General features: G+C 44.3%; 1 protein-coding gene across 1 annotated transcript; it reads left to right on the top strand.

The window, feature by feature from the left end:
* Positions 1-112: 112 nt before the first annotated feature.
* Positions 113-24,784, top strand: LOC26514528 (ankyrin repeat domain-containing protein SOWAHB). Its single transcript, XM_014910150.3, has 5 exons — positions 113-351; positions 452-1,125; positions 7,170-7,310; positions 22,137-22,148; positions 24,737-24,784. Exons 1-5 carry the CDS (start codon positions 225-227, stop codon positions 24,767-24,769), a joined length of 987 nt encoding a protein of 328 aa, XP_014765636.2. The 5' UTR covers positions 113-224; the 3' UTR covers positions 24,770-24,784.
* Positions 24,785-25,420: the final 636 nt, after the last annotated feature.

Here is a 25,420-nt window from a genome sequence, read left to right as displayed (position 1 = left end):
ATAAATTAAAAACCTATTCCTCTTATTCCAAAAAGCCAGTAAAAAGTATAGCAACCAGAGCTGAGTCAGCCTGTCAAAGCATTCAGCTTTTTTCCGCTATCCGCCAGGGCTGAAAACAGCTGAGATTTCGATTCCCTGGTAGAGTGTTTTTGTTTGTGTTTGGGATTGTTGTGTTTTTTTAATTTACGCGTTTAAAAGTTGGTTAAAGTGCGGTAAATAGTGCCATGGAACTGCCAAAGGAGTTGTCCATCGCCGAGATACGAAATTATATGCTGGCGAATGACTGCAAAGTCACAAATCATGCCCTTGTGAAGCACTTCAAGAAATTTCTCACGCATCCGCAAACGCAAAGTGAGTCATATTATTGTTTGTCTTGGAGTTTTAGAACCTGTTGAATGCGATTAGCAAATAAATGTTACCCCTAATGTGCGGATCTGTGTTCCTTTCGCAGATGAGGCTCGCAAGCGGTTCAAGACCTATGTGACGCTGCTCTCCACGATCAAAAACGAAAACGGCCAGAAGTTTCTGATTCTGCGAAAGAAGTATGTGAACGAATGTCCCACCGAAGACGCAGTGGAACGGGCTGTAACCGCTGCAGCGAATTCAGCAGAGCCATCCAGTCCTGGCGGGGCGTCCCTGAACCTGGAGGCTAGCTTCTCGGCCTCCCCCCTGAGGCAGCCACCTCCCTACAAGCCACCGCCCATGGTCACCTCGCCCATGGCAGCTGCTCCCGTCACTGGACTCACTGTGAGCGAGGAGCACCAAGAGAACTACAAGGATTGTGTCCAGGAGTTTGCTGCAGCTATTCAGCGCATCGATCCCAAGCGATTGGAGAAGGAACCAGAACCGGAGGAGCCCCCCAGGCCCCCTCCCACTAGCGCCTCTCGGTCGAACTCCGTGGACGAAACGGCCAATAAGGAAAACATACCACGATTCTCCTTCTCCTCGGGCGCCTCTACGGACAGCAGCTCCGCCGCAGAGAAGCCGGAAACCTCCACGCCCGAGACGGACGCAGCAGAGAGTGCCATCATCAGCGTTAAGGAGGCCACGCGAAAGTTTAACCGGATGGCATCCGAAGAAGAGGCCAAAATAATATCGCCGCCAGCCAAGAAGAAGCCAGAGAAGGTGAGTGCAGTCCCACCCAAACCGGTTGCGACTGGGCATCAAGGTAGTAGCGACATGCGGGTGCAGTTTTGGTGTCTTTTTTCCAGTTCAAAAATGTATGATTTGGTTTTTGTATTTAGTTTTAAGATATCATCTCATGTACATCAAAGTCATATCATTAAGTGTGTCCTTTCTTTCAGTTTTATTCAGGCTATTGCTAATAATTTCCTTAATAAAATATATGGAAAACATGCAAAAGAGTATAAAAACTTCACCTTCACCCAACGCTAATTTCTCTTTCCCGTTTTTTGCTACAATTTGTTGCATTTCCTGCTCGTCAGTGGGAAGATTCCGCCAGAGACAATCAAAGAATGCAATTTTTTTTGCCCAGCTTAGTTGTGATTAATTATGGAGACATATGCAGAGCATTTTCATAATTTAGTAAACAAATAACTTTCTGTAATTCCGCTACAAATCAGGGTCAGATTAGATCAGTTTGCTGTGACTGCAGAGCCGGGCAATTACTGTTCCAGGGGTTTGAGCCACCTCAAGTGGAACTGCTGGTGGCCGACTGCCTCGATGGCTGGATGGACGGCTGGCTGGTCAGACGACTGGCTGACATGTCAGTCTCTGTTTCTGTTCCCAGTGCCTTGTCACGAATGTTGCCACCAGCACGGCCCGAATTGAATAAATCCATTAATTTTATTAGTGCACAATATAAATGTAAGTCTCATAAAACTACATGCGCCTGCATCGTTTTTCTGTTTTTGTGTCCCGTCCCCGTTCCCGACCCAGTTCACGGCTTTGTCGCAGCGCCCATTCGAATTTCCGACCCGGAGAGAGTGAGTGCGGATAGAGCGGAGGAGCTGATGCCCGACATGTGTACGTACATGTGCGGACACATGTACTCCGATGTGTTTAGTAACTTTGTTCCATCAACTGGCCATGACGACACTTCTCGCGCGGGCACTTAGGCCGACCGACCGCCCGCCCGCCCGACTGCAATTCTGAACGACTCTGGACTGGCCTGGCCAGGCCTTGCCGTTTTTCATTCTTTATTTTTTTTTTTCCCCTGTTTTTGCTTATTTTTGATACCCCAAAAGCCTATTATGTGTTGGTACACATATCGGGGACAAGCACAGAATGAGTTACGTGAGAAATATTCTGGCCAATAAATACAAGCGGGCTAAGCCTACACATAAAGAAATTTTGCCAATGGGGATCTTATCGAAACAACCACAAGGAATTCGTCATCTTACATATATTTCTTTTCAAATAAGAAGTTGATAGCCTTATTGGCTTTGTTATTTGTATGTTTTTAAATTTGGTGGTTTTTTTTTTTGAATTTTTATCGCAAAGAGTATTGTAGGTCTCACAACTCATAGAGTTTAGTAACATTTTAAGGTTCTTCTGAGATGGATTTCTTAAAAAGAATACAGGGTCTGAGAAAGGTAATGAATCAATTTTGTTTCAAATAAATCATGACTTATAGCTTTGCTTAAAACTTTATAAAAGATGTAATATTTCTGAAAAACAACCCACTCAAAAATAAAGTAGAAAATGGTAGAGTTTCCATCTCAATATTCACTTAAAAATGCATCCATACATATATAATTTGTAGCGTGTTCGTTTCAAGATTCTAATTTGGAAATATCAATCTCGGAAGCATGTGGCACGGGAATTTGTCAAGCGTTACGGAAAAATCGTTCCTTACTTAATGTTACAAGAGCTATAGTAGTGCAATTGGGCCGACTTGTCAGACAACTGTCAACCACTTAGGCCCGTCAATCACGCCATTTAGAGTTGAAGACGAAATATCCCCAGTGCATAAATCATCCGAATCTGTCTGCGAGACGGATGATACCATACCATCCCATCTCATCCCCGAAGATTCTCCGCAGCAGTGGATTTACGTCAAACTGAGATTGTCAACGGCTCGGCACGGCACGTCAGATGCTATAAAATCCCACTAAAACATCTAGAAGCGAACTTAAGTGCCTATTTGTACAGACAATCGAACATGGAGAAATCCATACTAGGATTCGAATATGTTTCAAAGCATCACTGCCGCAACTTTGATATTCTCACGTATTTCATGTTTCCGGAATCGGGAATTACACATTTCGATTTTTTTGAGTAGGGATAGGGATAGAGGAAGTACTAAATCAAATGGACATGGATTCTTAAATATAAATAGCATAGATACTCAGTTTTAAAAGGACATTAAAAAAGAGTAACATTCCCACAAGTCATTATTAATTTGTTTGCAACATGAATTCATTAAAAAGAAGGGCTGTCATTCACTTGGTACTGATACTGATACTGAAGACCGAATAAAGAAAGTATTTGTAGTTCTTTTAGCTCTTACAGCTTGTTAACAAATTGATTCGCTAACAAGGCCAACCACCATCATTTCGGATGGCGCCAACCGTCTTCACGCAATTATTAAAATTCAGTTGTTAACCAGTATTGGGATAGGTTTGATGATGGATGCCCCGAAAAAATAACTAATCATCGCGAACAGAAAAGAAAGTGGCGCATCATTTTCATAGGAATTTCAAGGAGTTATAGCTCTCGGTGGAGTATTCATGGGATCTTTTTCGTAGCCCAACTGGGGAGGCAAGTGGAGTAGTAGATCCATCATGATGAACCGTGAAATTTCGGCGTCTAGGCGTCCCAGCTAGCTGATCAATTAAATTCGATTCGATCGTTTTTAATTAGCTCGATGATTTTGCATTTTGTACGCTCACTCAGCACCGTTGTCCGCTCAGGAAAGGATTGATTAATTTACGCCCCAACAACTAGCTAATTTTAAATGGAATTTTTTGTATTTAAATAACTAATATCTAATATTGGTGGAAGAAGGTTTTTAGCCATTTTGATTGATGAAAACAGGAAGGTTAAAGGGGCAACTTAGTGACCCCTTCACTAAGAGAAGAGAAAGCTCCACTATCCACTATCAAAACTAATTTAAATCCAATGGCATGTGACTCTAATTTAAAACCCCCTGACATCCGGAAAAATATATATCCTTTTTAAAGCAAAATCCCACCCTGCTGCAGCATCAAACAAACCGCATATATTCTTATTAAAATAGGAGCCACCTTGTGTCCCAGAATGCATATAAAACTGCCATCCGACCCACATCCGTAAGGGTAGAGCTTTTGGGGGCGGAGGGCAAGCTGCCTGTGGGGCCTGAGGCCAAAAAGGGCGTGGCTGGGTAGAAACGAACCCGTGGCGAAACCCTTTGCATAAAACAAGTTGGTGAAACATGTTAACATAGCCAATAAGCAGCAATAGAAATTAGTTAGGCAAAGCCATTCTCATCACGGCCATGCCAGCCACAAAGGACCCAATTAAAAATGTAAGGAAACAAACCAAAAGTTGTTATTGCTGTTAAACAACAACGGACTGTGTCCCGAAGCGGTTAAATTTACAACAGCAACAATTTCCACCCGTTTGCCCATTTTTCGAGGCCACATCGAGGAGAAGCAGTCACCAACCACTCCTTTTCACTAGAAAAACTTGACAAAACGGACGCAGTCGGGCCATGAGTCCCGGGGACCCTGGCAATGGCAAACACGACCATTTTGTGGCATCGGTCCAAAGGTAAGACTCGCCGGGCAAACGTAAACACTGAAGGGACATGGCCCGGACCCGGACCCACCACCCACCTACTCTGTCCATTCTTTCACTCCACATCCCAGATCCAGACAGAAAGGACAACGGCCAACTGTGTGATATAATATCGGGCATAAAGGGACACGGGACATAAGAAAACTGGCCAACAAACAAGCGATTGGGGAGAGTGTGGTCCTGGAGTGGACCAGGGCCAGGACACAACTGGACTGCACTGGACTGGACTGGGGAATAGACAAGGGCAACCGGTGCTCAACTCTCAACCCCCAAGTCCCTGTCCTCAAACTTTAGACTCAAAAGTTGGAGCTTCGAGTCCGAGTTGCTATGAGTTTTCTCTTGGCCTTTTTTTTTTAAATTTCTTCCTGCTCCAACGGGCAGTGGCAAAGCCATAAAAAGGCAACATACCTTTTGAATCAGGGGACCTAAGGGTGGCTGCAGTGGGAAAAAATATACTACATATTATACTATATGATATTTGTTATCTATTCTAATAGAAAGGATACAAATTCCCTTCCCTAAACCCCTTATTTTGAAGTGTTTTTTTAGAGACACGTGACTACAATTTCCCAATATCCTTGATCATAAACCTCTTCAATATCCTTTACAGTGTAGGGGGCGGTTCAGTTGTTTTCGGAGCTTGGATGGTTAGGGCTTTGTTTTGGGTTCGACTCTTTTGTTTAGCATTGACATGGCCACTTTGCCAGGGGCCCTGCGTCTCAATGTTTGTACTGTTTTGTGATGTTCTGGTGCTGTTCCTGCTCCTGTTTCTGATACGCCTGTCGCCTGCTTACCTTCTCGGCAGCTCGACTCGACAAAATGCCATAATGCTCGTTTGCTCGACTGCTCGACGACTCGGCATTCGCAAATGGCGACTTCCCCCACCTGGAGAACAGCCACAGTTAGATACCCACCCGCCCGCGAATAATTGGAAAAACGTGAGCACTCCGGGAGTCAAGTGGCGTGTAAATATGAGTGGGCTAGAAGGGAAGGAATCGTGGAATCCTGGTTGGTGGCGGTGGCACGCGTCCTGCGCATCCTGCGGCTAAATGCGGCATTCAAATGTTGGCGTATTTATTAGTTATGTAATGTTAGGGCCCGGCCTAATAAAGGCCTAGAGTGGGTGATGTTGTTCAGGTAGGAATGCTACCTAACTGGGAATACCGGGGGCTAGCTCTTGCTCTTGCTCTTGCTCTTGCTGCCTTGTTAGTCCCGCGAACATTACGCGAATGGATAATTAGTTGCCGAAAATGTGTTGCACGCACTCGTAAATATGAGACACACATGTCGGCTGCTGTTATTATTGTCGCGGGCACATGTGTTCGGAGATACCTCCGCCTCTTTGTCCTCCGGCTGCTGCCAGAACCCCATCCACCATCCGCCGAATCATTAGAGAGCTCATTATCAGCGCCAGAGTTTTTCGAGTGGGCCAAAAAAGTGTCCCCCGCCTCCTAGAGTCTAAAAAGTGTGTGTGTGCTTGTAAATCACCGAACCAAAAAACAACTCGCAACAACTTTCTTTTCGAGCGTGGAGGAGGAGATCCTCGAGAGCTAAAGGAAAGCCCAAACCCATCGCACTTTCTGCCTCAAGCACACGCCTAATAAATAAAAATTATTACCTTCATAATTAGTGAAGAAACATGGCAATGGCGAAGGCGATGGCGATGCCGAGGACTATGCTCCTATGGCGCCGTCGAATGCGTGAGCATAATTACCATCCAGCTTTTACGCCCGTGTCTGCACCCTCGCAACATATACCCCATACAGCACACACCATCCCCAACCCCCAACAGAAGTCATCTTATATTTTACACTTAAGGAAATTATTTCAAATTCAAGTTTAAAGTTTAAACCAAAGAGATAGACAATAGTAGTTTACTCTTCTTAGATGTGAATGAATTTGTTACAAAAATATTAGTTAAAATAATTCCTAAGAAAGAGTAAAAAATTAATTAAATATTATTAATAGATCTAAAGGATTAAAATCCTTTTAAATAAAACCTCCTCCATAAGTAAACCACCTTCTTAAACTCTAAAATACTAATTTCCCCAAGTGCATCTACCCTGCCCCTTAGCATAAATCCATATCCATATGCACATCCATCGGATGCCACACACAAGGATTGTGGGGCAACGTAGCCAGTGGGTGAGGAGTGTGAGTGTGTGTGTTGTGTGGTGCGAGTGGGTAAATTAGAATCGTATATTCCGGGAGGCGGCGGACTGTGTTGGCGTTAATGCTCTCAATGGGCTTTCTATGTTTTATTCCCGCTTCGTGCCAATGTTTTTCATTTTTGTTTTTTGGTGTTTTATTTTTTTGTTACCACTAAGGCCCGCCCCCGCACTCCGCCTCGTAGACAAAGTGGCAGAAACATGCATAATTAATTTATGCCCCATTCTCACAGAGTCCTCTCTGCTTTCTGTGTCTTCCAGCAATTAATTGAGGAAAAGGATTCGCCCGAAGTATCCCTGTCGCACCCCAAGGCGAAGGAGTGGATCGTCTCGATGGCGAAGGCTAATTACCAGGAGTTGGCCAAGCTGGCCAACGATCATCCCGAGCTCGTTAAGCTCCAGGTAAGCTAATCTTAATATTTGCTGTTGTACGTAGTATACTGCCACCTACGCTGGCATTTGTTGGCTGTGGCTTTGACTGTGGCAGCGAAATCTCGGGATGGCTCTATGGCTCTAACAAATACGACAAGTACAAACTATTCATAAGCATTAATTACGACAAATTAAGCAGCAACGCGCTGTTTTTGCCATGTCGAACAACACTTAAAAATGCGAGGAAAATATAATAACGACAGCCGAGGGACGTGGCACGGGGGCGTGCCTGAGGGGAGGCGCATATCATGGCTGAGGAGGTGGCCCAGGCCGGAGGGGCGGTTGTCGCATAGCGAGGCGCAAGGCGACAATTAATTGTGAAATATGTTTTCAGCATTTTTAGCACTTGTAGCGCATGTTAAGAAGTGGGCGTGAGCGCGACTCCGTCCGACATAGGCCACAAGATATAGACAAAGATCTAGATACATATATATACTTTTAGAAGTATATAGATATAGATGTGAAACCCAAGAGCCACTGACGAGTGATGGCAGAAACAGGAAAAGCGAGCAGGAGCAAGGCTGGCAGACACAATACAAGCAATTTCCATTTTTCTCACTTAGTTCATGCAGAAGCAGTTGCAGGGCATAATTTCTTAATTTTAAAATAAAGAATCCATAAAAAAAATTTAAACATAATTGATGAACTTTTCAATCTTTACGAGCACTGCAATATATATACTTTTCTTGCCCTATTATTTCCATTAAAAATATTTCAATCACCGGCTATAACCATTTATTTTTATTAACCTTATTACAACCCAAAAAAAAACTCATTTATTAGACAGTTTTTTAAATTTATATTTATATTCTTAGATTGCCTTTAAGAGAGATGGTTTTTGAGTTATTACCTGGACTGATTTTAAAAATGGTTAATTGTTGGCAATCAAAAGTGTTTTGACACTAAATCAGAATGCATTCCCCATAACTTATTGCGTTAGAGATCTATGGAATTAAAGGATCATAAATAATAAAAAACAAGAAGTGGGTTTCCAAAATATTTATAGGGAATTCTGGGTATGATTATTCTTCAGGAAATAGACTTTAAAGGACTAGGATTTTAAGTATTAAACCATACTCTTAATTGAGTTATAATAATTAGTTTTAAAAGTGTTTTAACTTTGATTTTTGACACACATTTTAATTGTATAATATTCTATAAAGTATATAGTATAATTGGTACTCCCTAGTTCATCAGATATAGACCAGTTTTTTACATTATATTTATGACATGCGTGCGACCCCACTCAAATTTTGGGGAAAATGCAAAGCCCCAATTCTCGAGGGGTCGCCGCAAATGAGACATGGAAAAATTGTTTCGCTCGCGACAGTTTTCTGAGGACCGAGTCCCCGGTTCCCGGTCTGTGAGAACTCAATACGATATGCCAGATTTTTGGTCGCCCTGCTCGGTAGCCGAGATGTCTCTCAATTAGACAACGTTTTGGGACCAGCCCCGGGTATTTATGTCCCATATACGCACATATATCCAGTGCTGATTCTGATACTGGGGCGTCGGCCCCGTTGCCAGATGATTTATGCCGTCCGCAGAGGAACATGGGCCTCATCGCCCAAGACCCTGTAGCCCCCAAAACCCTGTTGAGCCCAAGCCCCGGAGAAGGGCGTGGCGTATTATGTTCTCGAGCGGACTAATTGCCGTACAAATGCACTGTTCCCGGAAATAATGAATTCCGCACTCCGCACACGAGAACGCCATGCAAATCTTTTGGGGCCATAAGTGCAATCAATTAATGAGCCAACACGCCGGAGGCCGCTTTCTGCATGTACGGACATATGAGCAACTGCCAACTGGCAGCTCATTTGCGGCGCTACCAATTCCTTGAATCACTGAAATTGCAACGAGACGGAAATAGCCATAAATCAGAGCGCGATTGCCACTTAACCTAATGCCTCATCCCGAGGACTCTTCATCCGAGAAATTATAAATGATGTAGTATCTCTGGCCGTTTCTGCAAAATGTGCAAAAAGTGGAGGCCCGAAAAGTGGCATATTATTAGGTAATTAAATGAGTGTATTCTCTAATGATGTAATTGCGAATTAGATAGGAATTTGTGGGATAGATATAGAGTTCTCTAATGGTTAAGTTTGAAGCACAACTATATCCCTATTTAGCATTCTACAGGCACTTTTTTTCCCGAATTTCGACAGAAACTTTTTGTTAGTAAACCCAGAATATATTCTAAGTGAAATCTGTACAAGCCGACAAAGTTTATGCAGATGGATTCAGTTACACTTGTATGCTAACAGGATTATGTAGCTACATACCTGGCATGCCCACCATTTACATATGTATGTACGGTGTTTGTTAATAAATGGGTGGAGTGGAGTGATCCCCCAAGAGGGCTGCTCTGCTAGAGGAGATGGAGAAACGCCAAATAAATATTCCCCAGTCATCGGTGGCGCACAACATGGTGGAATAAAAATGAAAAAAAAAAAAAATAAAGGAATATTTTTAATTTGAATAAGTAATTCGTACAACGGTCCAAAATCAAAAAAGAAACAAGTCGAAACAAATGCGAAACAAGGAAAATTCAATTTACCCGCATGTCAAACCGAATTGCCGGCTAGGTCAAACACGTTGATGGATGGATGGAAGTGGTAGTGGTAGTGGTAGTGGATATGGCAGTGGCAGTGGATGTGGATATAGCCATGGATGTGGCAGGGGTTGGATGGGATGCATGGCTGACCGAATGAAAGGGACGCACACCAGCAACGACGACAAGCTTAAATTGCAAAACGGTGCATGCTTGTCTTTTTGGGGCGGTCCCATCGTCCGGCCCCAAAATCAGACGTGGATGTGGATGTGGATGTGGACTGGACATGGACGTGGCTGTAGTCGTGCTGGATAGGGAGTGGGATGGAGGGGGACCCAAAAACAATAGACAAAACCCGCGCCGGGAAAGTTCAACCCACCCGAATAGCACCTGAATGGGCAAAAAGGAGCTGCGCCGGACTAAAAATTTATTTGTGTAAAGAGCTGCGGAGGAAAAGTACACACAAGCCAAAGTTTTTAATTAATACAAAACTTGTAACATTTTATAAGCCGCTACTACATATTAGCAGCACACGGCGGCTGGCGTACAGACTGCCATATTCTCGTGTTTTGTGTGTCGGCACGAATACAAGGGCATTCCATCAACTCATGCCATTCCCCCCAAGCCCAAGCCCAAGCCCATGCCCATGCCATGCCAGACCAAGTCCCATTTCCATATACCAGTCCTAGGACTAGTCCTGCGACGCCCATCCCATCCGATCTGATCCAAAAACATTAGGCACTCTGGATTGGACGGCCCAGGTGGACTATTTAACCAAATTCAAATGTGCATGTCCGTTTACACAGAGTCATGTCCATGACTGTGCATCTAAGCCAATGGTGACGGTGCTCTGCCATGTTGCCATTCCACCAGTGCCTGCCACCAGTCAGCTTGATTGCTGATGTCGTATGCTAGAAATTTAATTAAACCTGGGATACAAAACAACCTCAAGTGACTGGACAAGCCCCTCAACTCGTTCATCGGTTATGTTCACCCATGATCTGGGCTCCAAACTAATGTGTCTGACCTTTCTGTTGAGTTTTCTTTCAAAATAAAAGTATCCTTTTTGCTTAAACTCTAAGATAGTTTTAACTCTAAGACTACCCCCACCTAATGTCTGTAAAAACGAAAAGATCTTAGAACTATCTTCAAAGTCGGACAAGAAAGTCACCGCACATCGTGACCATGAACTTTTCAACAGGTCGTCCGCAAAGGCAATAAAACGTCTGACACCTTTGACAGTCCCTGCGGAACACAGAAGTGGATTTATTTAGATATATATACTATATAAAGTGTTTGTCAGCAGCGTTGGTGGCGCCTTCACCGAGAGCCACATGATGATATTATTCCCCCTGGATCGAAAACATCAAACTGAGCGACAAACGGGCGGCGGCTTGTGTGAAAGATACTTTCAGTGGGACAAGACCCTGGGAGTGTGCTGTGTGTGTGTGTGCATCATTAAATTGAGGTGACAATTCAATCAACAATCCGCCCAGTGAAGAAGCCTTTCCAGAAATCAAATCAAATGTGTTTACGACTGACTGCCACAGTTCCAGCCCCCATAACTCAATCCCGTCCGGGCCGAGGCAGGCCTTCTGGTTGGCCACGTTGGTGGCTCAATTTTATGTCGCTGTGCAGCTATTAAATTTAATTAGAGCTCTGTGTCGTCTCTGCCGCCGGTGGACGCATAAATGTCATCAAAATATTTCCCTGAATGGCGGCGATTGTGCCCCGAAAAGTCGAGGCACTTCTTCCTCGGCATTATATTTAGTTATTCTGCAGTTTAGAGTTCACTCGATGTCGCCGTCAGCGGCAAGCGGCAAGCGGGAAGCGGCTTGCGGAGTGGTGGAAATATTGTCAGTTGACATGCGAAAGGATTTCCCTTCTGGGAAAGAGACCAGTTGCCCCGGGCGTGTCATCCGGCCATCACTTTGGAGGTGATACCATTCCGACATAAAACTTCATTTAATTGTCGTTGTCGTAAATGGTCTTTGAAGTTGCATTCTGATTTGGGTCATGAGCTTTTCTTGTTTCTAGACTTTTGTTTTGATTTGATTGCAATGGTTTTATGATTATAATTGGGTGTTTATTTATTGTAGGAATTATTAGAGATCTTTCTTGAAAGCAAATACTTGATAAATAAATAGAAAACCTCTATAAAAGTGTCAAGCATGTAAACTGTCGCCCCAAAGTAAACGCTTTCCAACTGTCAACCCAGTGGACACTCCCAGACCCATGATCCCCACCAGGAATTCGTCTTTATTATTATCTCCGTGGCATTATTGGGTGGCGCTGTTGGCGCCAACATCTTGCACGTTCCAACGGATGTCTCCTGGGCAGAATGTGGCCGAAATCACCTCTACACGGTCCCGGCCTGCCGATTGTCTCCGCAATTATTGTCATTCACAATTACCGATGGAGGCTGCGTTCTTGGCTTTCGTTTTTCTTTTGCCAACCGAACGGCCTATACCCTTTACTCCTCAATGAGATGGAACTTAATTGGATGTAAGAGTAAGCGATTTATGTGCGGTTATGACCAATGTGGCTCGCATTGCCAACCAGCCAACGAAATGGTTATGACCATTAAGGAGTTCCTGGCCACTAAAAAAATACACACAGGATGAAAGGCGAAGGAGGAGGGGAGTTTGGCGTGTTTAGCTCCGTGACTGGGGGACAGGAATTTTTATTTTTGTGCCGTCCCAAAATCGGCGACATGTCTCGAAAACGTGAAACTCAGCTCGGCTCGGCTCGGATCGGCCTGGCCCGCCGGTAAAGTGTCAGCAAAAACGAAATTGAGGCTTATCTGTAAATGCATCGGCGGGAGTTCGTCCAGAGGATGAAGGCCCGAAGCCACAACTTTAGAGTCCTGTGCTCGCCGGCGACTTGATGCAATCGTGCAGTCGTCAAATTAGCGACATTCGAAAAACTTCCCAGATAACTGCTACGAAAGCTCCATTGGCCCAAAACCAAAAACCAAAAAAAGAACAAACCACAGAAAAAAAGGGGAAAAAAAACTAAATAAAATCCAGAACCTCGGTCCAGGACCGTGCGCTTTTTTTTCCAACCCACCAGAGATCTGTCACAGGCTTGAAAAAAAAAAAAACAAAAAAATAAACCAGGTCCACGATCAATGAGGTAAAGTCCATTCTACGTGATTTATTTGCTGCCTCAATTGAATTGTTTTGGAATGGATTCGACTGGGATTGAGATTGGGCCCAGGATCGGGACCTCGATGCTCCTACTTTGGCATAGTCAATCAGCGAACCACTGGCGATGCGATTTCTATGACTTGATTGACATTTCATGAGCCGGCCAGAGACATCCATTTGCCGCCGTCGCCAGGCCAGGCCAGGCCATTCCAGAATCAGAATCAGAAAAAAGAACAAAGAACAATGGCTTGGGAGAGCGTCAAAGTCATTGACAATCATCTTCCAGCGGCCGACTGATGATCCCCGGCTGACAATTCCCAAAACGACAAACTCAGGCGCCATGTTAACCACCAAGAGGAGTCCTCATCCGAGTCAGAGTCCGCATCCAGACAATCGCCTGTAGTCTTGTGGAGGCCCAGCCAGGACTGCCTTCAATTGGATGATGGATTCAGATTCCTGATTGACTGACTAACTGACTGACTGACTGCCGGGCCGACTGACTCGCTGACTGGCATCTCCAGTAGCTCCATTGTTCCTCAAAAACTGATTACAATCGAATGCGAATGCGATCGGAAACGCTTTGCATTTTATTAAACACGATCCTTTTGATTATTACGCCCCATTTTGATGGCCAAGGACTGGGGATGGGAATCGAAGTGGTGGGATCTGCGATATCGGTTTGATGGAGGTCATTGCTGCTTTATTTGGACATGCAACTTGTCACGTTTAATGGCAAGAGCTGCCTGGAGATCGTGTGTGAGGATCGATATACACTGAGAGCAAATCTTTAAGAGATTGAAGAAACCAAGCCCTTGAATTTCATTACCAACTTATTTAGAGTTTAGAGTTATCTTTCTCCCCTCTAAGATGTGTAGATCCTTTGTCCCTTTTCGAACTCTAATCCCCTTTTTTCCAGTGCCATTATCTCGCCATGTGTGTGAGCTTCGGCAAAGCAATCAACGCCGATCCCATGTATGTATATTGATTAGCTTTCGCCTTGGGAGAATCCGTGTTCCTGTCGCGGGCAGTGCCACCGTTCCATGTACTAGCGCCAGCTACCGATTCCCGATCCTCCACTCCATACTCCATCCAATATCCCAATACCAAGTCCCATTTTCATTCCGGATGGCCTGTCAGCACCAGAGGGCCCTGCAAATTTGTCAATACGTATGGGCAGTGGGTTCGCCGGGTCATAAATTGTGCAAAAATAAATATGAATAATACCTCATTCCGCCCTGGTCCTCCGCCACTGATCTGAAATCGCCGGCGGCTGGGAAGTACCCCACACATTGTTCCCCAGTGCCTGCCCCCAGTACACCACCTCACACACACAAAAGGAGGTGTTGCCTGGTTGTTATGAGTTTTTAAATCCGACTTAGCCCATTCGCCAACATTTATTCGAATTTAATCGATTTTTCAAATTGACTCGCCGCAGTCCGCGGTTCTCTGTCCTCCGTCCTCCTGCCCACTGTCCGTTGTCCACTGTCCGCCGTGTAGTGTAAACCCAGTACAAAAATAGCTGACCGCCCATCGGCCCGCCCATATTGGTTTTGCTTGTTGGTTTGTTGATTTTCTCCTTTTTACTTCTGGGAGATAAAAAATAAACAATTATTTATTGCCCCCAATCGTTTCAAAGGCCAACATCGCCAGAGGAATGGCTCGGACTGGGCTACTTTAGGCCTATTCCCTCGTTGTGGCCAAAAAGTAATTAATTCCCTAGGCTGGAACGCGTCAAATGAATTGAAAAAGTACAAATGGCTGGTAATTATTCAGGAGATCGTAAAATAAAGTTATAATTCTCACATCGTAATGAGCAGGAAGTGCTAGGCTACAAGTACTAGCCTTCCACACCCTCCATTATTTAGAAATATTTCCAAAATCAAAGCCCTCACAATTATTAAATAGTTTTAAACACTTCCGAGTGCGAGAACATGCGGCAGACCCACTCCACAAGAGGGTGTTGAATCGAACAGGGACTTGTGCATAATTAATGAGAGAACCCGAACAGGTGTGCTGGATCCGAATTCTGATGCGGATTGGGATGCTGATGCGTGGGGCAACAACCGCTCCTGTCAAACATGATGACAAAAGATTACATTTCGCAACTTGTGGCAGTTGCTGCTGCCGACCCAAGATGTTAGAAATGGCACTATGGCTGGCAGGCAGGCAACATGCTTAAAAATTTACATAAAACTTCTGATAATAGTTGTAGTTTTTCCATCACCCGCACCCAGTGCGTCCTCCATCCTCCATCATCCACGAAGTCCTCTTCGGGGTTCGCACGTTACCTAAGATCCTGGGACTGATGCTGGGATAGCGACATCATAAATTACCAACCTAAACTTTGTGCGAAACGGGACGAATGCAGATGGAGTGCTGATGATGAGGAGCTGGAGGTGAAGGTGGCTGTGGAGAAGGATGCGACTCTTCCAGGCTTAAGATTGGAACTGGAGTTGGGCTTAAAAAAAAAGAAAAGAAATACATGCGATCGAGGCTGAGAAACCTCTGCTCTCCAAAGGAGAAACCTCGGCACAAGACCCATGGTACATTTTTTCGGCTGAGTGCAATTGCTTGTCAAACAGAAAAAGGTTCAACTGCCCCCAAAAAAATAAAAAAAAAAATAAAAAACTTAAAACTTAAAAAGGCAAAACTATGCAAAGGACTTCAAATATGACTTTCTAAAGGAGAACCCGTTAAGAAGCCTTCCAGTTTTGGTTTTAATTAAGCCCCGAGAGGAATTCATTCACTTTCCGCTAATCATTAGCACTGGCTTTAATCTCGGTGGCTTTATTTAAGCATTCGCCAATTACTCAATGGCCGCTTATCGAGAATTCAATAATTAATTAGCAAAATTAACAAACGATTACGGAGTCGTGGACAGAACCCGGTGCCCGCTGCCCGCTGCCAGCACGACTCGGCAGAGGAGGGACAAGGATTAAAGGAGCCAGGCTGGCCGCGAATAACAAAATTCTGTTAGTCACGCATGCTAATCTTCGTGTTGTCTCAAAAAACTTGCAACCAGAAGTTGCAGCAGGAGCGGAAACGACAAGGCCAGCAGCAGAAGCAGCAGAACGTCGTCGTCGGTGGTGGCCACAATACCGTGGTTGCGGTACCGGGCGGCGACGGCGGAGACAGTGGCTCCTTCGGTGGCTCCTTCGTTCTTCTGCGTTGGCCCCGCTATCGATACTGCATTGTTAGGGAACGAAACAAATGATTATTGTGGGGCCCTATTTAAGGGTAATCGTGTCGTCTGGCCAGCCGCCAAAAGTCTGAGCCTCTCGTGAGCCTGTTGTGGGTCCCGGGTCTCAGGTCCCAGGTCCTGTGCCAGCTATGTGGCTTATGCCTAGAATAATTAAAGAGGCTGCCACGTTTTTGGGTTAATTATGCCCGCGACCTAGCCGATCGCAGACACTTGAAAAAATTATCATAAAAGACATCCTAAGTATGTGAACTAAAAGATTCGGTTTAACTTGAAGTGCTGATATTATATCACATTATTAGATAAAACATTCCTTCTGGCTAAGTGGCTTTTTCGCCGTGTAGGCCCCATGTTCAGTGGCTCAAATTAAATACGCCATTTAATAAATATGGTGGCCATTATCGGATAAGCTTCTGGATCTTTTACTTAAACATGTCACTTCGCATTAATCTGGAGTCTCCGCCACCGCCACCGCCTCAGTCGGCGAACTGGCAACAGGTAAGCGGTCGAATCCAGACCAGATTCGGATTCAAATCCAGAATGGGAAGCCCGTCTTGGGGGCCACACGCAGTGCCCGATGTTGCGATGTTGTGATGTTGATGTGTTCGCATGCGCAACGCCAGTGGCAGGCCGGCCTGCCGGCTGACCTGACGGACTGGCTCACCTCGAACCGAACTAAAGCCCTGGGATCTGGGATCTCAGATCTTGGGTTTGGAGTTTGGGGTCTGAGGTGAGGTCTGGGGCCTGCCACAGAATCGAGATTATCATAAATAATGTGGAGTAACAGTTCCACGCGCTGCGGTTGCGGCAGCGACTGAGGCCTAGGATGGTCATTTGTTGCACGTTCCGCGGTGCGACTTCGTTTTCTTTTCGTTTTAGTTTTCGTTTTATTTTGTATTTTGATTTCCCAGAAAGGGAAAAGGATGAGATGAGGTCACAGTGGCCCGCTCATTCTTAATGACGTCTAATTTGTCATCGTTGAGGAACTAATTTTTTAGCCCGCCTGATATAAGCCCAATAGAGCGCTACCTGTCTTGAACACACGAATCTCGTACCTCGGAGCCACCAACTTGAAGATTTCTGCGTAAGTTACGAAATCGGTGTGTCCACCACAGATCCACCACTGTGGGACCTGAAGCCCCTAAAGATTGGGCCAGGGCTGGGGGTTGGGGAGACGCATGTGAGAAGCAGAATTTACATACCCATAGTTCGTGGAATAATAAGTATTTCCATTTAGTCGTTTATAAGGAAACCCAAAACCAAAACCAGCGATAAGATAAAGCTGTTTTCGCTTTAACAAAAATATTCTCTGTATATTAATAAAAAAAAGAAGGCCCTTTTGGGTTAAATTTAAATTCAGTGTGAAATCTATCTGATGTTTGTAATTTGACAATTTATTTGATGGCGGAGTTTGCAGCCTAATTTACATATTTCCTGACAAATGAAAATGTCTAAAAAAGCGTAAAGTGCGTATTTAAAATATAGGTTTGCTAAGTAGCGCTTAATTTATAGTTTTCTGAATTTAATAAGCATTTTAAACAGCCTCCATATATCCTTATTTTTTTGTTCCTTCGAACAGATCCATTTTAAAGCCGTAGTCCGCATGTTCCCCGATAGGAAAAACAAGATAGAACCCCGCCACAAATCGGCCTAAACGGCCCCGTAATGGCCGGAGAGTGGCTGGAGGAGGTGCATGTTCCACCGATTAACATATCCGGCGCTTATACCTGTGTGTACATAGTACACGGACATAACCACAAACATATAGCCGCCTTTTTTTCCGGCCTTCCTGGCCCAGACTAGCGCCATCTGATTGTCTGGCTGCATGTTCGCTGGCCATATTAATAATTTTCAGGCGTTTTTTGATTTAGGGTGCATTTAAAGCGTGAACGACTGCATCAATAATTTCGCTTGCAATTTTATTGTGCATAAATTTCATTAATTTATAATTTTTGCCGGCTGTGGCTGTGGCTAACATCCGACCCGCTGATCGAGCAGTTCGCTGTTTTGCTTTTTTTTTTTGCTGTTTGCTGACTTTTTTTTTTGCTTTCTGAGCAGTGCTGTGCTGGGCTGTGCTCCCCTTGCTGCCTCCGACGCGGAGCATGTTGCGCCAATGTGTTGCCGCGGTCCGTCGACTGGGGCATAAATTATTTTCCGTAGTTTTGGCAGGCGCCCGATGACCGCGCGCTGCGTAGATTTCGCGATTGCGCATGAGGTGAGGGTTATTCATTTGCCTGCGTAGTCGACTTGGACTGCGGCTGGGTCTCCAACTCCTCCAGCTTCCATCCTCCTCCATCTTCGTCGCCATTTTCAGGGTTTCTGTGGCCCTCTTCGGGCCAGAATCTCAGAGCAACCGACCGCCTGTGCCGAAACATAGGCACTTGGAGAATTTTGTTATGGGAAGTATTTTTTAAATTTGCTTAATAGCTTAGATAAGGAAATGTCTATTATATTTACAGCTTAAATGGGAATTGACCATCTGTCAATTGTTAAGCTTTTTCGAACAGATATGAAAGGTTTTAATAGCTCTTCTACCAATTATAATGTTTTATTCATATTTTATCTAGAAGTCTTAAGTCAAATCGCCCATTAGGTATGCCCCAAACTTTCTCCAAGTGCACAAACACCACTGATTTGGCTGTAGGAGTATATACACATCCATGATTGCCGGGAAGCTGCAGGCTTCATTGAGAAACTCGCGCTGAAGCTCAGCAGCAGTACGAGGAGTACCAGTACCAATACCAGGTCCAGTACCAGTACGAGCAAACACCAAACAGCAAGCAGCAATATGCTGGTTGGATTTGGAGGAGTTGGATCTGGAGGAGCAGAGAGCCAGAGGTCCTGTGCAACTGGGCCCGGCATGTCGCCTGCAAATGTCTTCGGTTTCTGGCCGCGCAGTTAATTATAAACGCTTGGACATTTTCGCTTGACTTGGCTTCGCATCGCATCTCCTCGGATCGCCTTAGCTTCGGTTTGTTTTCATTTCCAGATGCAGATTACATTATGATTTATGCAAAATAGTAAATGCGTCTGATGGCAACATGCGCCAGCTGCCAGACACGAACCTGGGACGGCCAGACGGCTCTCCGGATGGCTCTCATCCTCATTGGCCATGTTTCGCGATCGGATCGTTAGAAGGGGACAACTTCAGTTGAATCAATGGGCACAGCTACCCAGTACCCAGTACCCAGTCCTACATAGTCCAAAGCCAACTCAGTTACTCTCCAAACGCCCACCACCACCCGACCAATAGGCAAAAAGGGATCGGCATCGAAATTGGGATTTTAACATTTACAATTCCCGAATGGAAGCATTTAGCATTTCCCCCCACCGATTTTATGATTGGGTTGCCCATTTGGAGGCCAATCGTAAAGCAGCGTCCTCGCACTGGCACCGATGCCAATAAATCAGGAGCGCCATGAAGCGGCCTCGTAAAAGTGCTTAAATTAATCATCTCGAATGTGTGTCTCGGGTTTACGATGCCCCGAATCCATGGGGCGCCCCCCCGAAACTCGCAACAGGTTGCCCCCGCTAAGCGCCATCCATTCATACCATCCCATCTCATCCATCCATCCTTCCATACCGATCATAGGTACCCATAAACTCTTAAACTCTTAACTGCCCAGGATTTGGGGGCCCGGGATTGCGGGCATTTTGCATAACGAGACGTTCATGTCCGGTTAGTATCTGCATCTTTTCATCTCCATCTCTCGGATGGAGTATCTGTATCTGAATCTGCATTTGCTTGAGCATCTAAAGGTCTGTCGTCGCGTCGTCGCCGGCCACTGCCGCCGGAGAAATGCCCTGTGGCCTGAGAAAATGGCCAAAGAGACCTGGGGCATGGGGCATGGGAGCTTTATTAAATACTCACTTTGATTTACTGGGCTGGGCGATGGAAAATTGCACATGAAATTGCATTGTTATTACATGTTTGGGTCAGCGCAAATTAAATTCCATATTGCATATAGAAAAGCAATCTGCCCGGCGTCGTCGTAGAGTGTATTTATTTTTCCAGAGATCGCGTACGTGCCAGGAAGACCACAACCAGCACCAGGACCACAAAGGCCAGGAAGGACAAGATGTTTAACAGCGAAAATGTGGTGCAAGTTTCCTGAAAGGGCCACTCCATCTCACATTGACTGAATGGGCTTCCCCCTGCAATGCAATGCACTCATCAGAATCGCTATTAAATTAGTTTAGTGGCATTTAACTTAATCGCCTACAAGGGAGTTAAAATTTTCCAAGACTGGTGTCTGCATTTCGTCGTTTTGGGTTTCAGGCTTCAGGCATCGAGCATCAAGCTTCAAGCTTTTGGTTTTCAGTTACCACCATCAGCTTTTCGAGGCAGCCCCAAAAATTGGCCAGACGTGATTCGATTTTAAAGAAGCTGCCTGGCCTGATGGCAACAAGTGCTTTTGCCTTAATATCTTTGAATAGGCCATGGCCCTTTGGAAGTCTGCATTAAAACCTAACTGCTCGCATCATTGCCAGACGATCGGCGCGGCCAAATTGAGTTGTGCATCAAGAAAGCGACGAGTCCCTGAGGAAATGCAACTGCATCATGATGTGATGATATTGCTTCTGGTCCTGCTCCTACTTCTGCTCCCATTCCCAATTTCCTATGTATATTCCTGATGCGTATGTGCTTACTTAGTCCATATTCTTTGCATAAATCTCAACGATGTCCCCAAATGGTGGGGGGCTTGTAATTAAATTGCGACACGGGGCCGCTAATGGCGCCACAACATAGATTCACAGGCCAACAGGCAGTCGACATATGCATACCGACATGCACTGCAAAAAATGGTTAAAAAAGGAAGTGACTTTTCTTTAAATCATTAATTAAAATTAAGATTCAATGGGGAGCTAAGAATCTACTTCTGATGCTATCCTTTTATGATAAATGATACAAATTTTAGACTTATTATTACTATTTATACAGAACTATTTCTCCTTGTGCATCTTGGAAAGATTGGCGAGCGGAGATGCTCATGACAAAGCGGCGGGGACACGACCTCAGCGTACAGGGCACGTTTCTCAATGAAATTCCAGACCGCTCTGGTCGAGCGTTTCTGTGTGTTCCGACTCCAGCGTTGTCTCCTCGGTCATCAAATATCGGATAGTCGGTGCCGGAAAGCCGGGGGGATTGGACTTGCAGTTGGAGATTGGAGTTGGGAGTCGGTCGTCGGGAGGCACAAAAACCACTACGCTACTTGGGCGGCGGCGACACGGAATGAGCAAACTGCAGAAGCCACTGTCCCGCCACCACCACCACCGCGGTTAATTAATTCTGCATGAAATTTAAGGCTTTTTTCCTTCAGTTTTTGTTTGTTTCTACCCGCCGCCCTGGTATTGTATATAGTGCATATATGGCAAGTCATTGTCGCCGATCAGACGATCGACGGTTGGATTGCCAGGATGTTGGCAGCGTTGCTGCACGTACTGGATGCCCTTGTCTCTGGATGTAGCTGTGGAGTAGCCAGTGGCCAGGGCCCAGCTTTTCCCTGTCCCCCAGTGCTTGCTAATCAGCCGCACCTCATCAGTCTGCGGCAAATCAAGTCATTAAGTTAACCGAGTGCCAAATGGAGCAAATAATGCTGCGGATACGCTCGTAGTTCGGGGGGTTCTCTGGCGTCTTGGGGGTTCGGAAACGCCAGCAGTAAAAAATCTCTCAATTAGTCAAACAATTAAATCAGCTATCGATCCGATTCTGAATCGATTCCATACCGGGGCCAATGAGTATTTAATTATTTATATATTTTATTTCACAAGCCCTATGCCGCCCAGCAAAAAAAATATCTTGCCTCACATCTTAATTGTCGTTGTGACATTTCTAGTTCATAAGAAGCCCTGTAATTAACAAAATCATTAATATATTTCTTATTTTTTTCTTTCAGGATCCAGCGACGGTAAGTTTGTAGAACAAACAAGGACACCCATAAAGGTTTATGGGAAATATAAATGTAATCCCACGTACCATCTTGATACAAACCATTTTCACGTTATAAAACAAAACCATTCACACATTTCCGCTTCTTATCCTCCTCTGTTAACCTTCAAGGACTTTCAATTTGGCCTGAAATAAACCAGTTTAGTCCAAAATTCCCTATCTTATTTTTGCAGCACGCTCTTATTTAATGTCAAGGGTGTGTTTTCATTGCCACTTAATATATGGTATAGGGGTATATTTTGCAATTACCATCCTTTATTCGTGTAAACTTGCATGCTCCTTGTGGTTAAGATGTTGACCTCAAAACAGGAGCCTTAGAATATTAAAATAAATAAAATGTTTTTAGATTTAAGATAACTTGAAGGAAAATTATAAAAATTCCTATAGACCTTGCACCCTTATGTGCACTTTGATGGGTGTAGCTTGAGGTATTTGTGTAATAGCTTTGATATTTTGTTAATAGTTCTTGTGTCGGACAATATAAATGCATGAGCTGTTAAATGTCGCCAATGGCTGAAAAGCACTCAACAAGACACAATAAATTCATAAAAATGGAAAAAACAATAATTTAGCTTAACAACTTAATAACAAAACAGCCTACATTCGAGATCACCTGTTGGTGGAGACGAGGATCTCGTCAATTTTTTTTTTAGGAGAAAAACGAACCCTCATTGCTGGGCCTGAGGACTACTGGAAGCGGTTTGGTTGATAAAAAAAAAAAAAATAAAACAAGAAGCGAACCTAAGCCCGGTGTGGCAGTTATGAGTTTCCACCTGTTCGCGAATTTATTGATTGCCACATTGACAAATGAGCCACCCTGCTGTTATAAAACCAATTAAAGGAAGGGTCCCGACTCACATTGGGAGTATTACGAATAAATTAGGTCCGGCGAGAATTAATTGGACATTCGAGCCACTGGACACACTCGGTGTGATATATAAATCATGGCAGCAATGCGGCAATAACAGGATTATCCAATCTCGAATTAATTTGGCTTAAAGTTCTAAAGTGCTTCGGCAGTCGAAATGCGTCAGTATCCAGCTTTGGGAGAAAAAGTTATACAATTACTATTGGTTAAGGTATAAGAAGGTTTATATACAATACTCTAAAAAATATTGTTTACTTGTAAAAGGGGTTAATTTATTAAATATAATAGTAGAAAGTAGAATAAACTTACAGATTATAATATTATATATTAATAGTATTTTATTCAGATTATTGAGATATCTTAAGACTTATCATCTTCTTAACATAATATTTAATTTAAAGATAAGGAACCTGGATGAGTGCGTCAGTCTTAAAATATAATACTCAAGAGTCTCATAAACGATTTTCTGTGGAAAAAGAAACAATTCGTAATCTTTATAAGTAAACCGGGTAGAGAGATGTCAGGAGAAGTATCGGGTATTATATAGCTGAGCATCTGAAATAGTCCATATAGGGTATAGACTCCTACCTTATTCATTTCTGTCCTTTTGTTTCGCCAAGTGTACTAATTAGAGACACTCTCGGAGAAGGCCGGCAGTCGCCAGGAAAGAGCACCTGCCAAAGCGGTCGACGCATCATTAATAATTCCGAGGGAGCGGCTAAGTCAGCCGCACGCATAATAACCACGATTAAAGCAAACAAGGCTCATTGTCGGTTAAATGACAAGTTTTGACAACTTGTGAAACGACAAGTGGTCAGCGATCGGCCCACGGACCAGTGGCCAGTAACCACTAGCCACAGTCCACTGTCCAGAGACGGAGATCCGGAGAAGGACGAGGGTAGTCGGGGAACCGACAACGACCCAGTTAAATTAATAATCCGCATAATTGGAGAACTTAACTTGCGAGCGAAAGAGAAAGGATATGGTGACGACAAAAAGAGCGTTATTTGCTTTGCGCTTAATATATCATTTAGATTGTTTGCCTTTGATAAAAAAAACAGAAAAAAAAAACAGAAAACACTGTGAAGACTTTACCTGTCGTTATTATTATTGTTGTTTATGTTTTTATTTTATCATGGCGGGTGATTATTGTTGTCTTGCTTGTAAAGTCTGTTTGGCTATTCTATTCGGAATTGCGTGGAAATTAGGCCGACTTGTCCATATTGGCCGAAATGGTATTGATTTGGCGGCCTCCCTCCCCATATCGGACCGGACCAGGTCAGGGGAAAGGCTACTGCCCGTACATAAATAGAAAATAATTGTTTCTGTTTCACAATTATGTCCCAATAGATTGTTCACTTGTTTTGTGATCACCCTGGGAACTCATACACCTTTCAGATACGAATTCAGATACGATATGTCCAGTTGATAGTGTAATTAAAGCCTTAAATAGGAGTAGGGTCAAATTATTATCCTCAATGGGTCTAGCTTTTCAGGGAATGGGCTTGCAAGTATCCAAATATTAATAGATTCAACCACAAATCCTGAACTTTTTGTACTTGACAGACCACCTAACCTTTAGAACTTCTGATATTAATTACTTTTTCTTTGAATGTTTTTCTTTCTTGGTAATTAACAACCTTGTACTGGTGACATTTGCGGATCGGAAATGGAAATAGGGCGTAAGTATACAAGAACATGGTAATACGTAATACAAACTCTGGTCTGAAAAACAAACACAAATTAAACTCTCGTTAATGGCTGACTTTTCATCATTATTTCAAGATTGTTGGGGTCATGACATGAGGTCGGAACTGGTGCGAGTGCACCTTTAATGATAAATTAATTTGGCGAGTAATCTCCAGAGCAATGTGCTGCTGACCTGCCGATCGCTGACTCTGATCGGAGGGGTAATTGCACTCGGAATAGGAGCCGAGAACCTGGGGGAGAGACGGGGAGTCTTAATTATAACCAGAGTAGCCATGTTAAACATGACAGTTTTCGTGTCCTGGCGATTCATCAAAATGACAGCTTCTGGGTTACAGCAGCGTGCTTGTTTGCAGGGTCTGTCAAGCAATTCGCCGCTTATCAGCGCAATATCGAATTTCGATCAAAACGCCTTCGAGCGTTGGGCATGTCGGTCCGAAATGAAAGCGGTACTACGGAACTGTCTGACAGACAGACAGACAGCCGAAACGGCGCAGGCGCTCGACTTTTGGCGCTAAACGAACATCGGCATAACATCCCCATTACATCCTGGGCACGTCCTGGTCCTGGGCAACGTCAACTCGATCGGTTGAGCCCGCATTCCGCGCTATCCCGACCCTCATTATCAACTATGTATTGCCACCATTAGGGCCGTC

Source organism: Drosophila ananassae, chromosome 2R, assembly GCF_017639315.1.
Source record: "Drosophila ananassae strain 14024-0371.13 chromosome 2R, ASM1763931v2, whole genome shotgun sequence".
In the NCBI taxonomy this organism is placed as follows: Eukaryota; Metazoa; Arthropoda; class Insecta; order Diptera; family Drosophilidae; genus Drosophila; species Drosophila ananassae.
The sequence above is the reverse complement of the archived record's forward strand: the minus strand, read 5'-3'. Positions and strand labels throughout refer to the sequence as shown.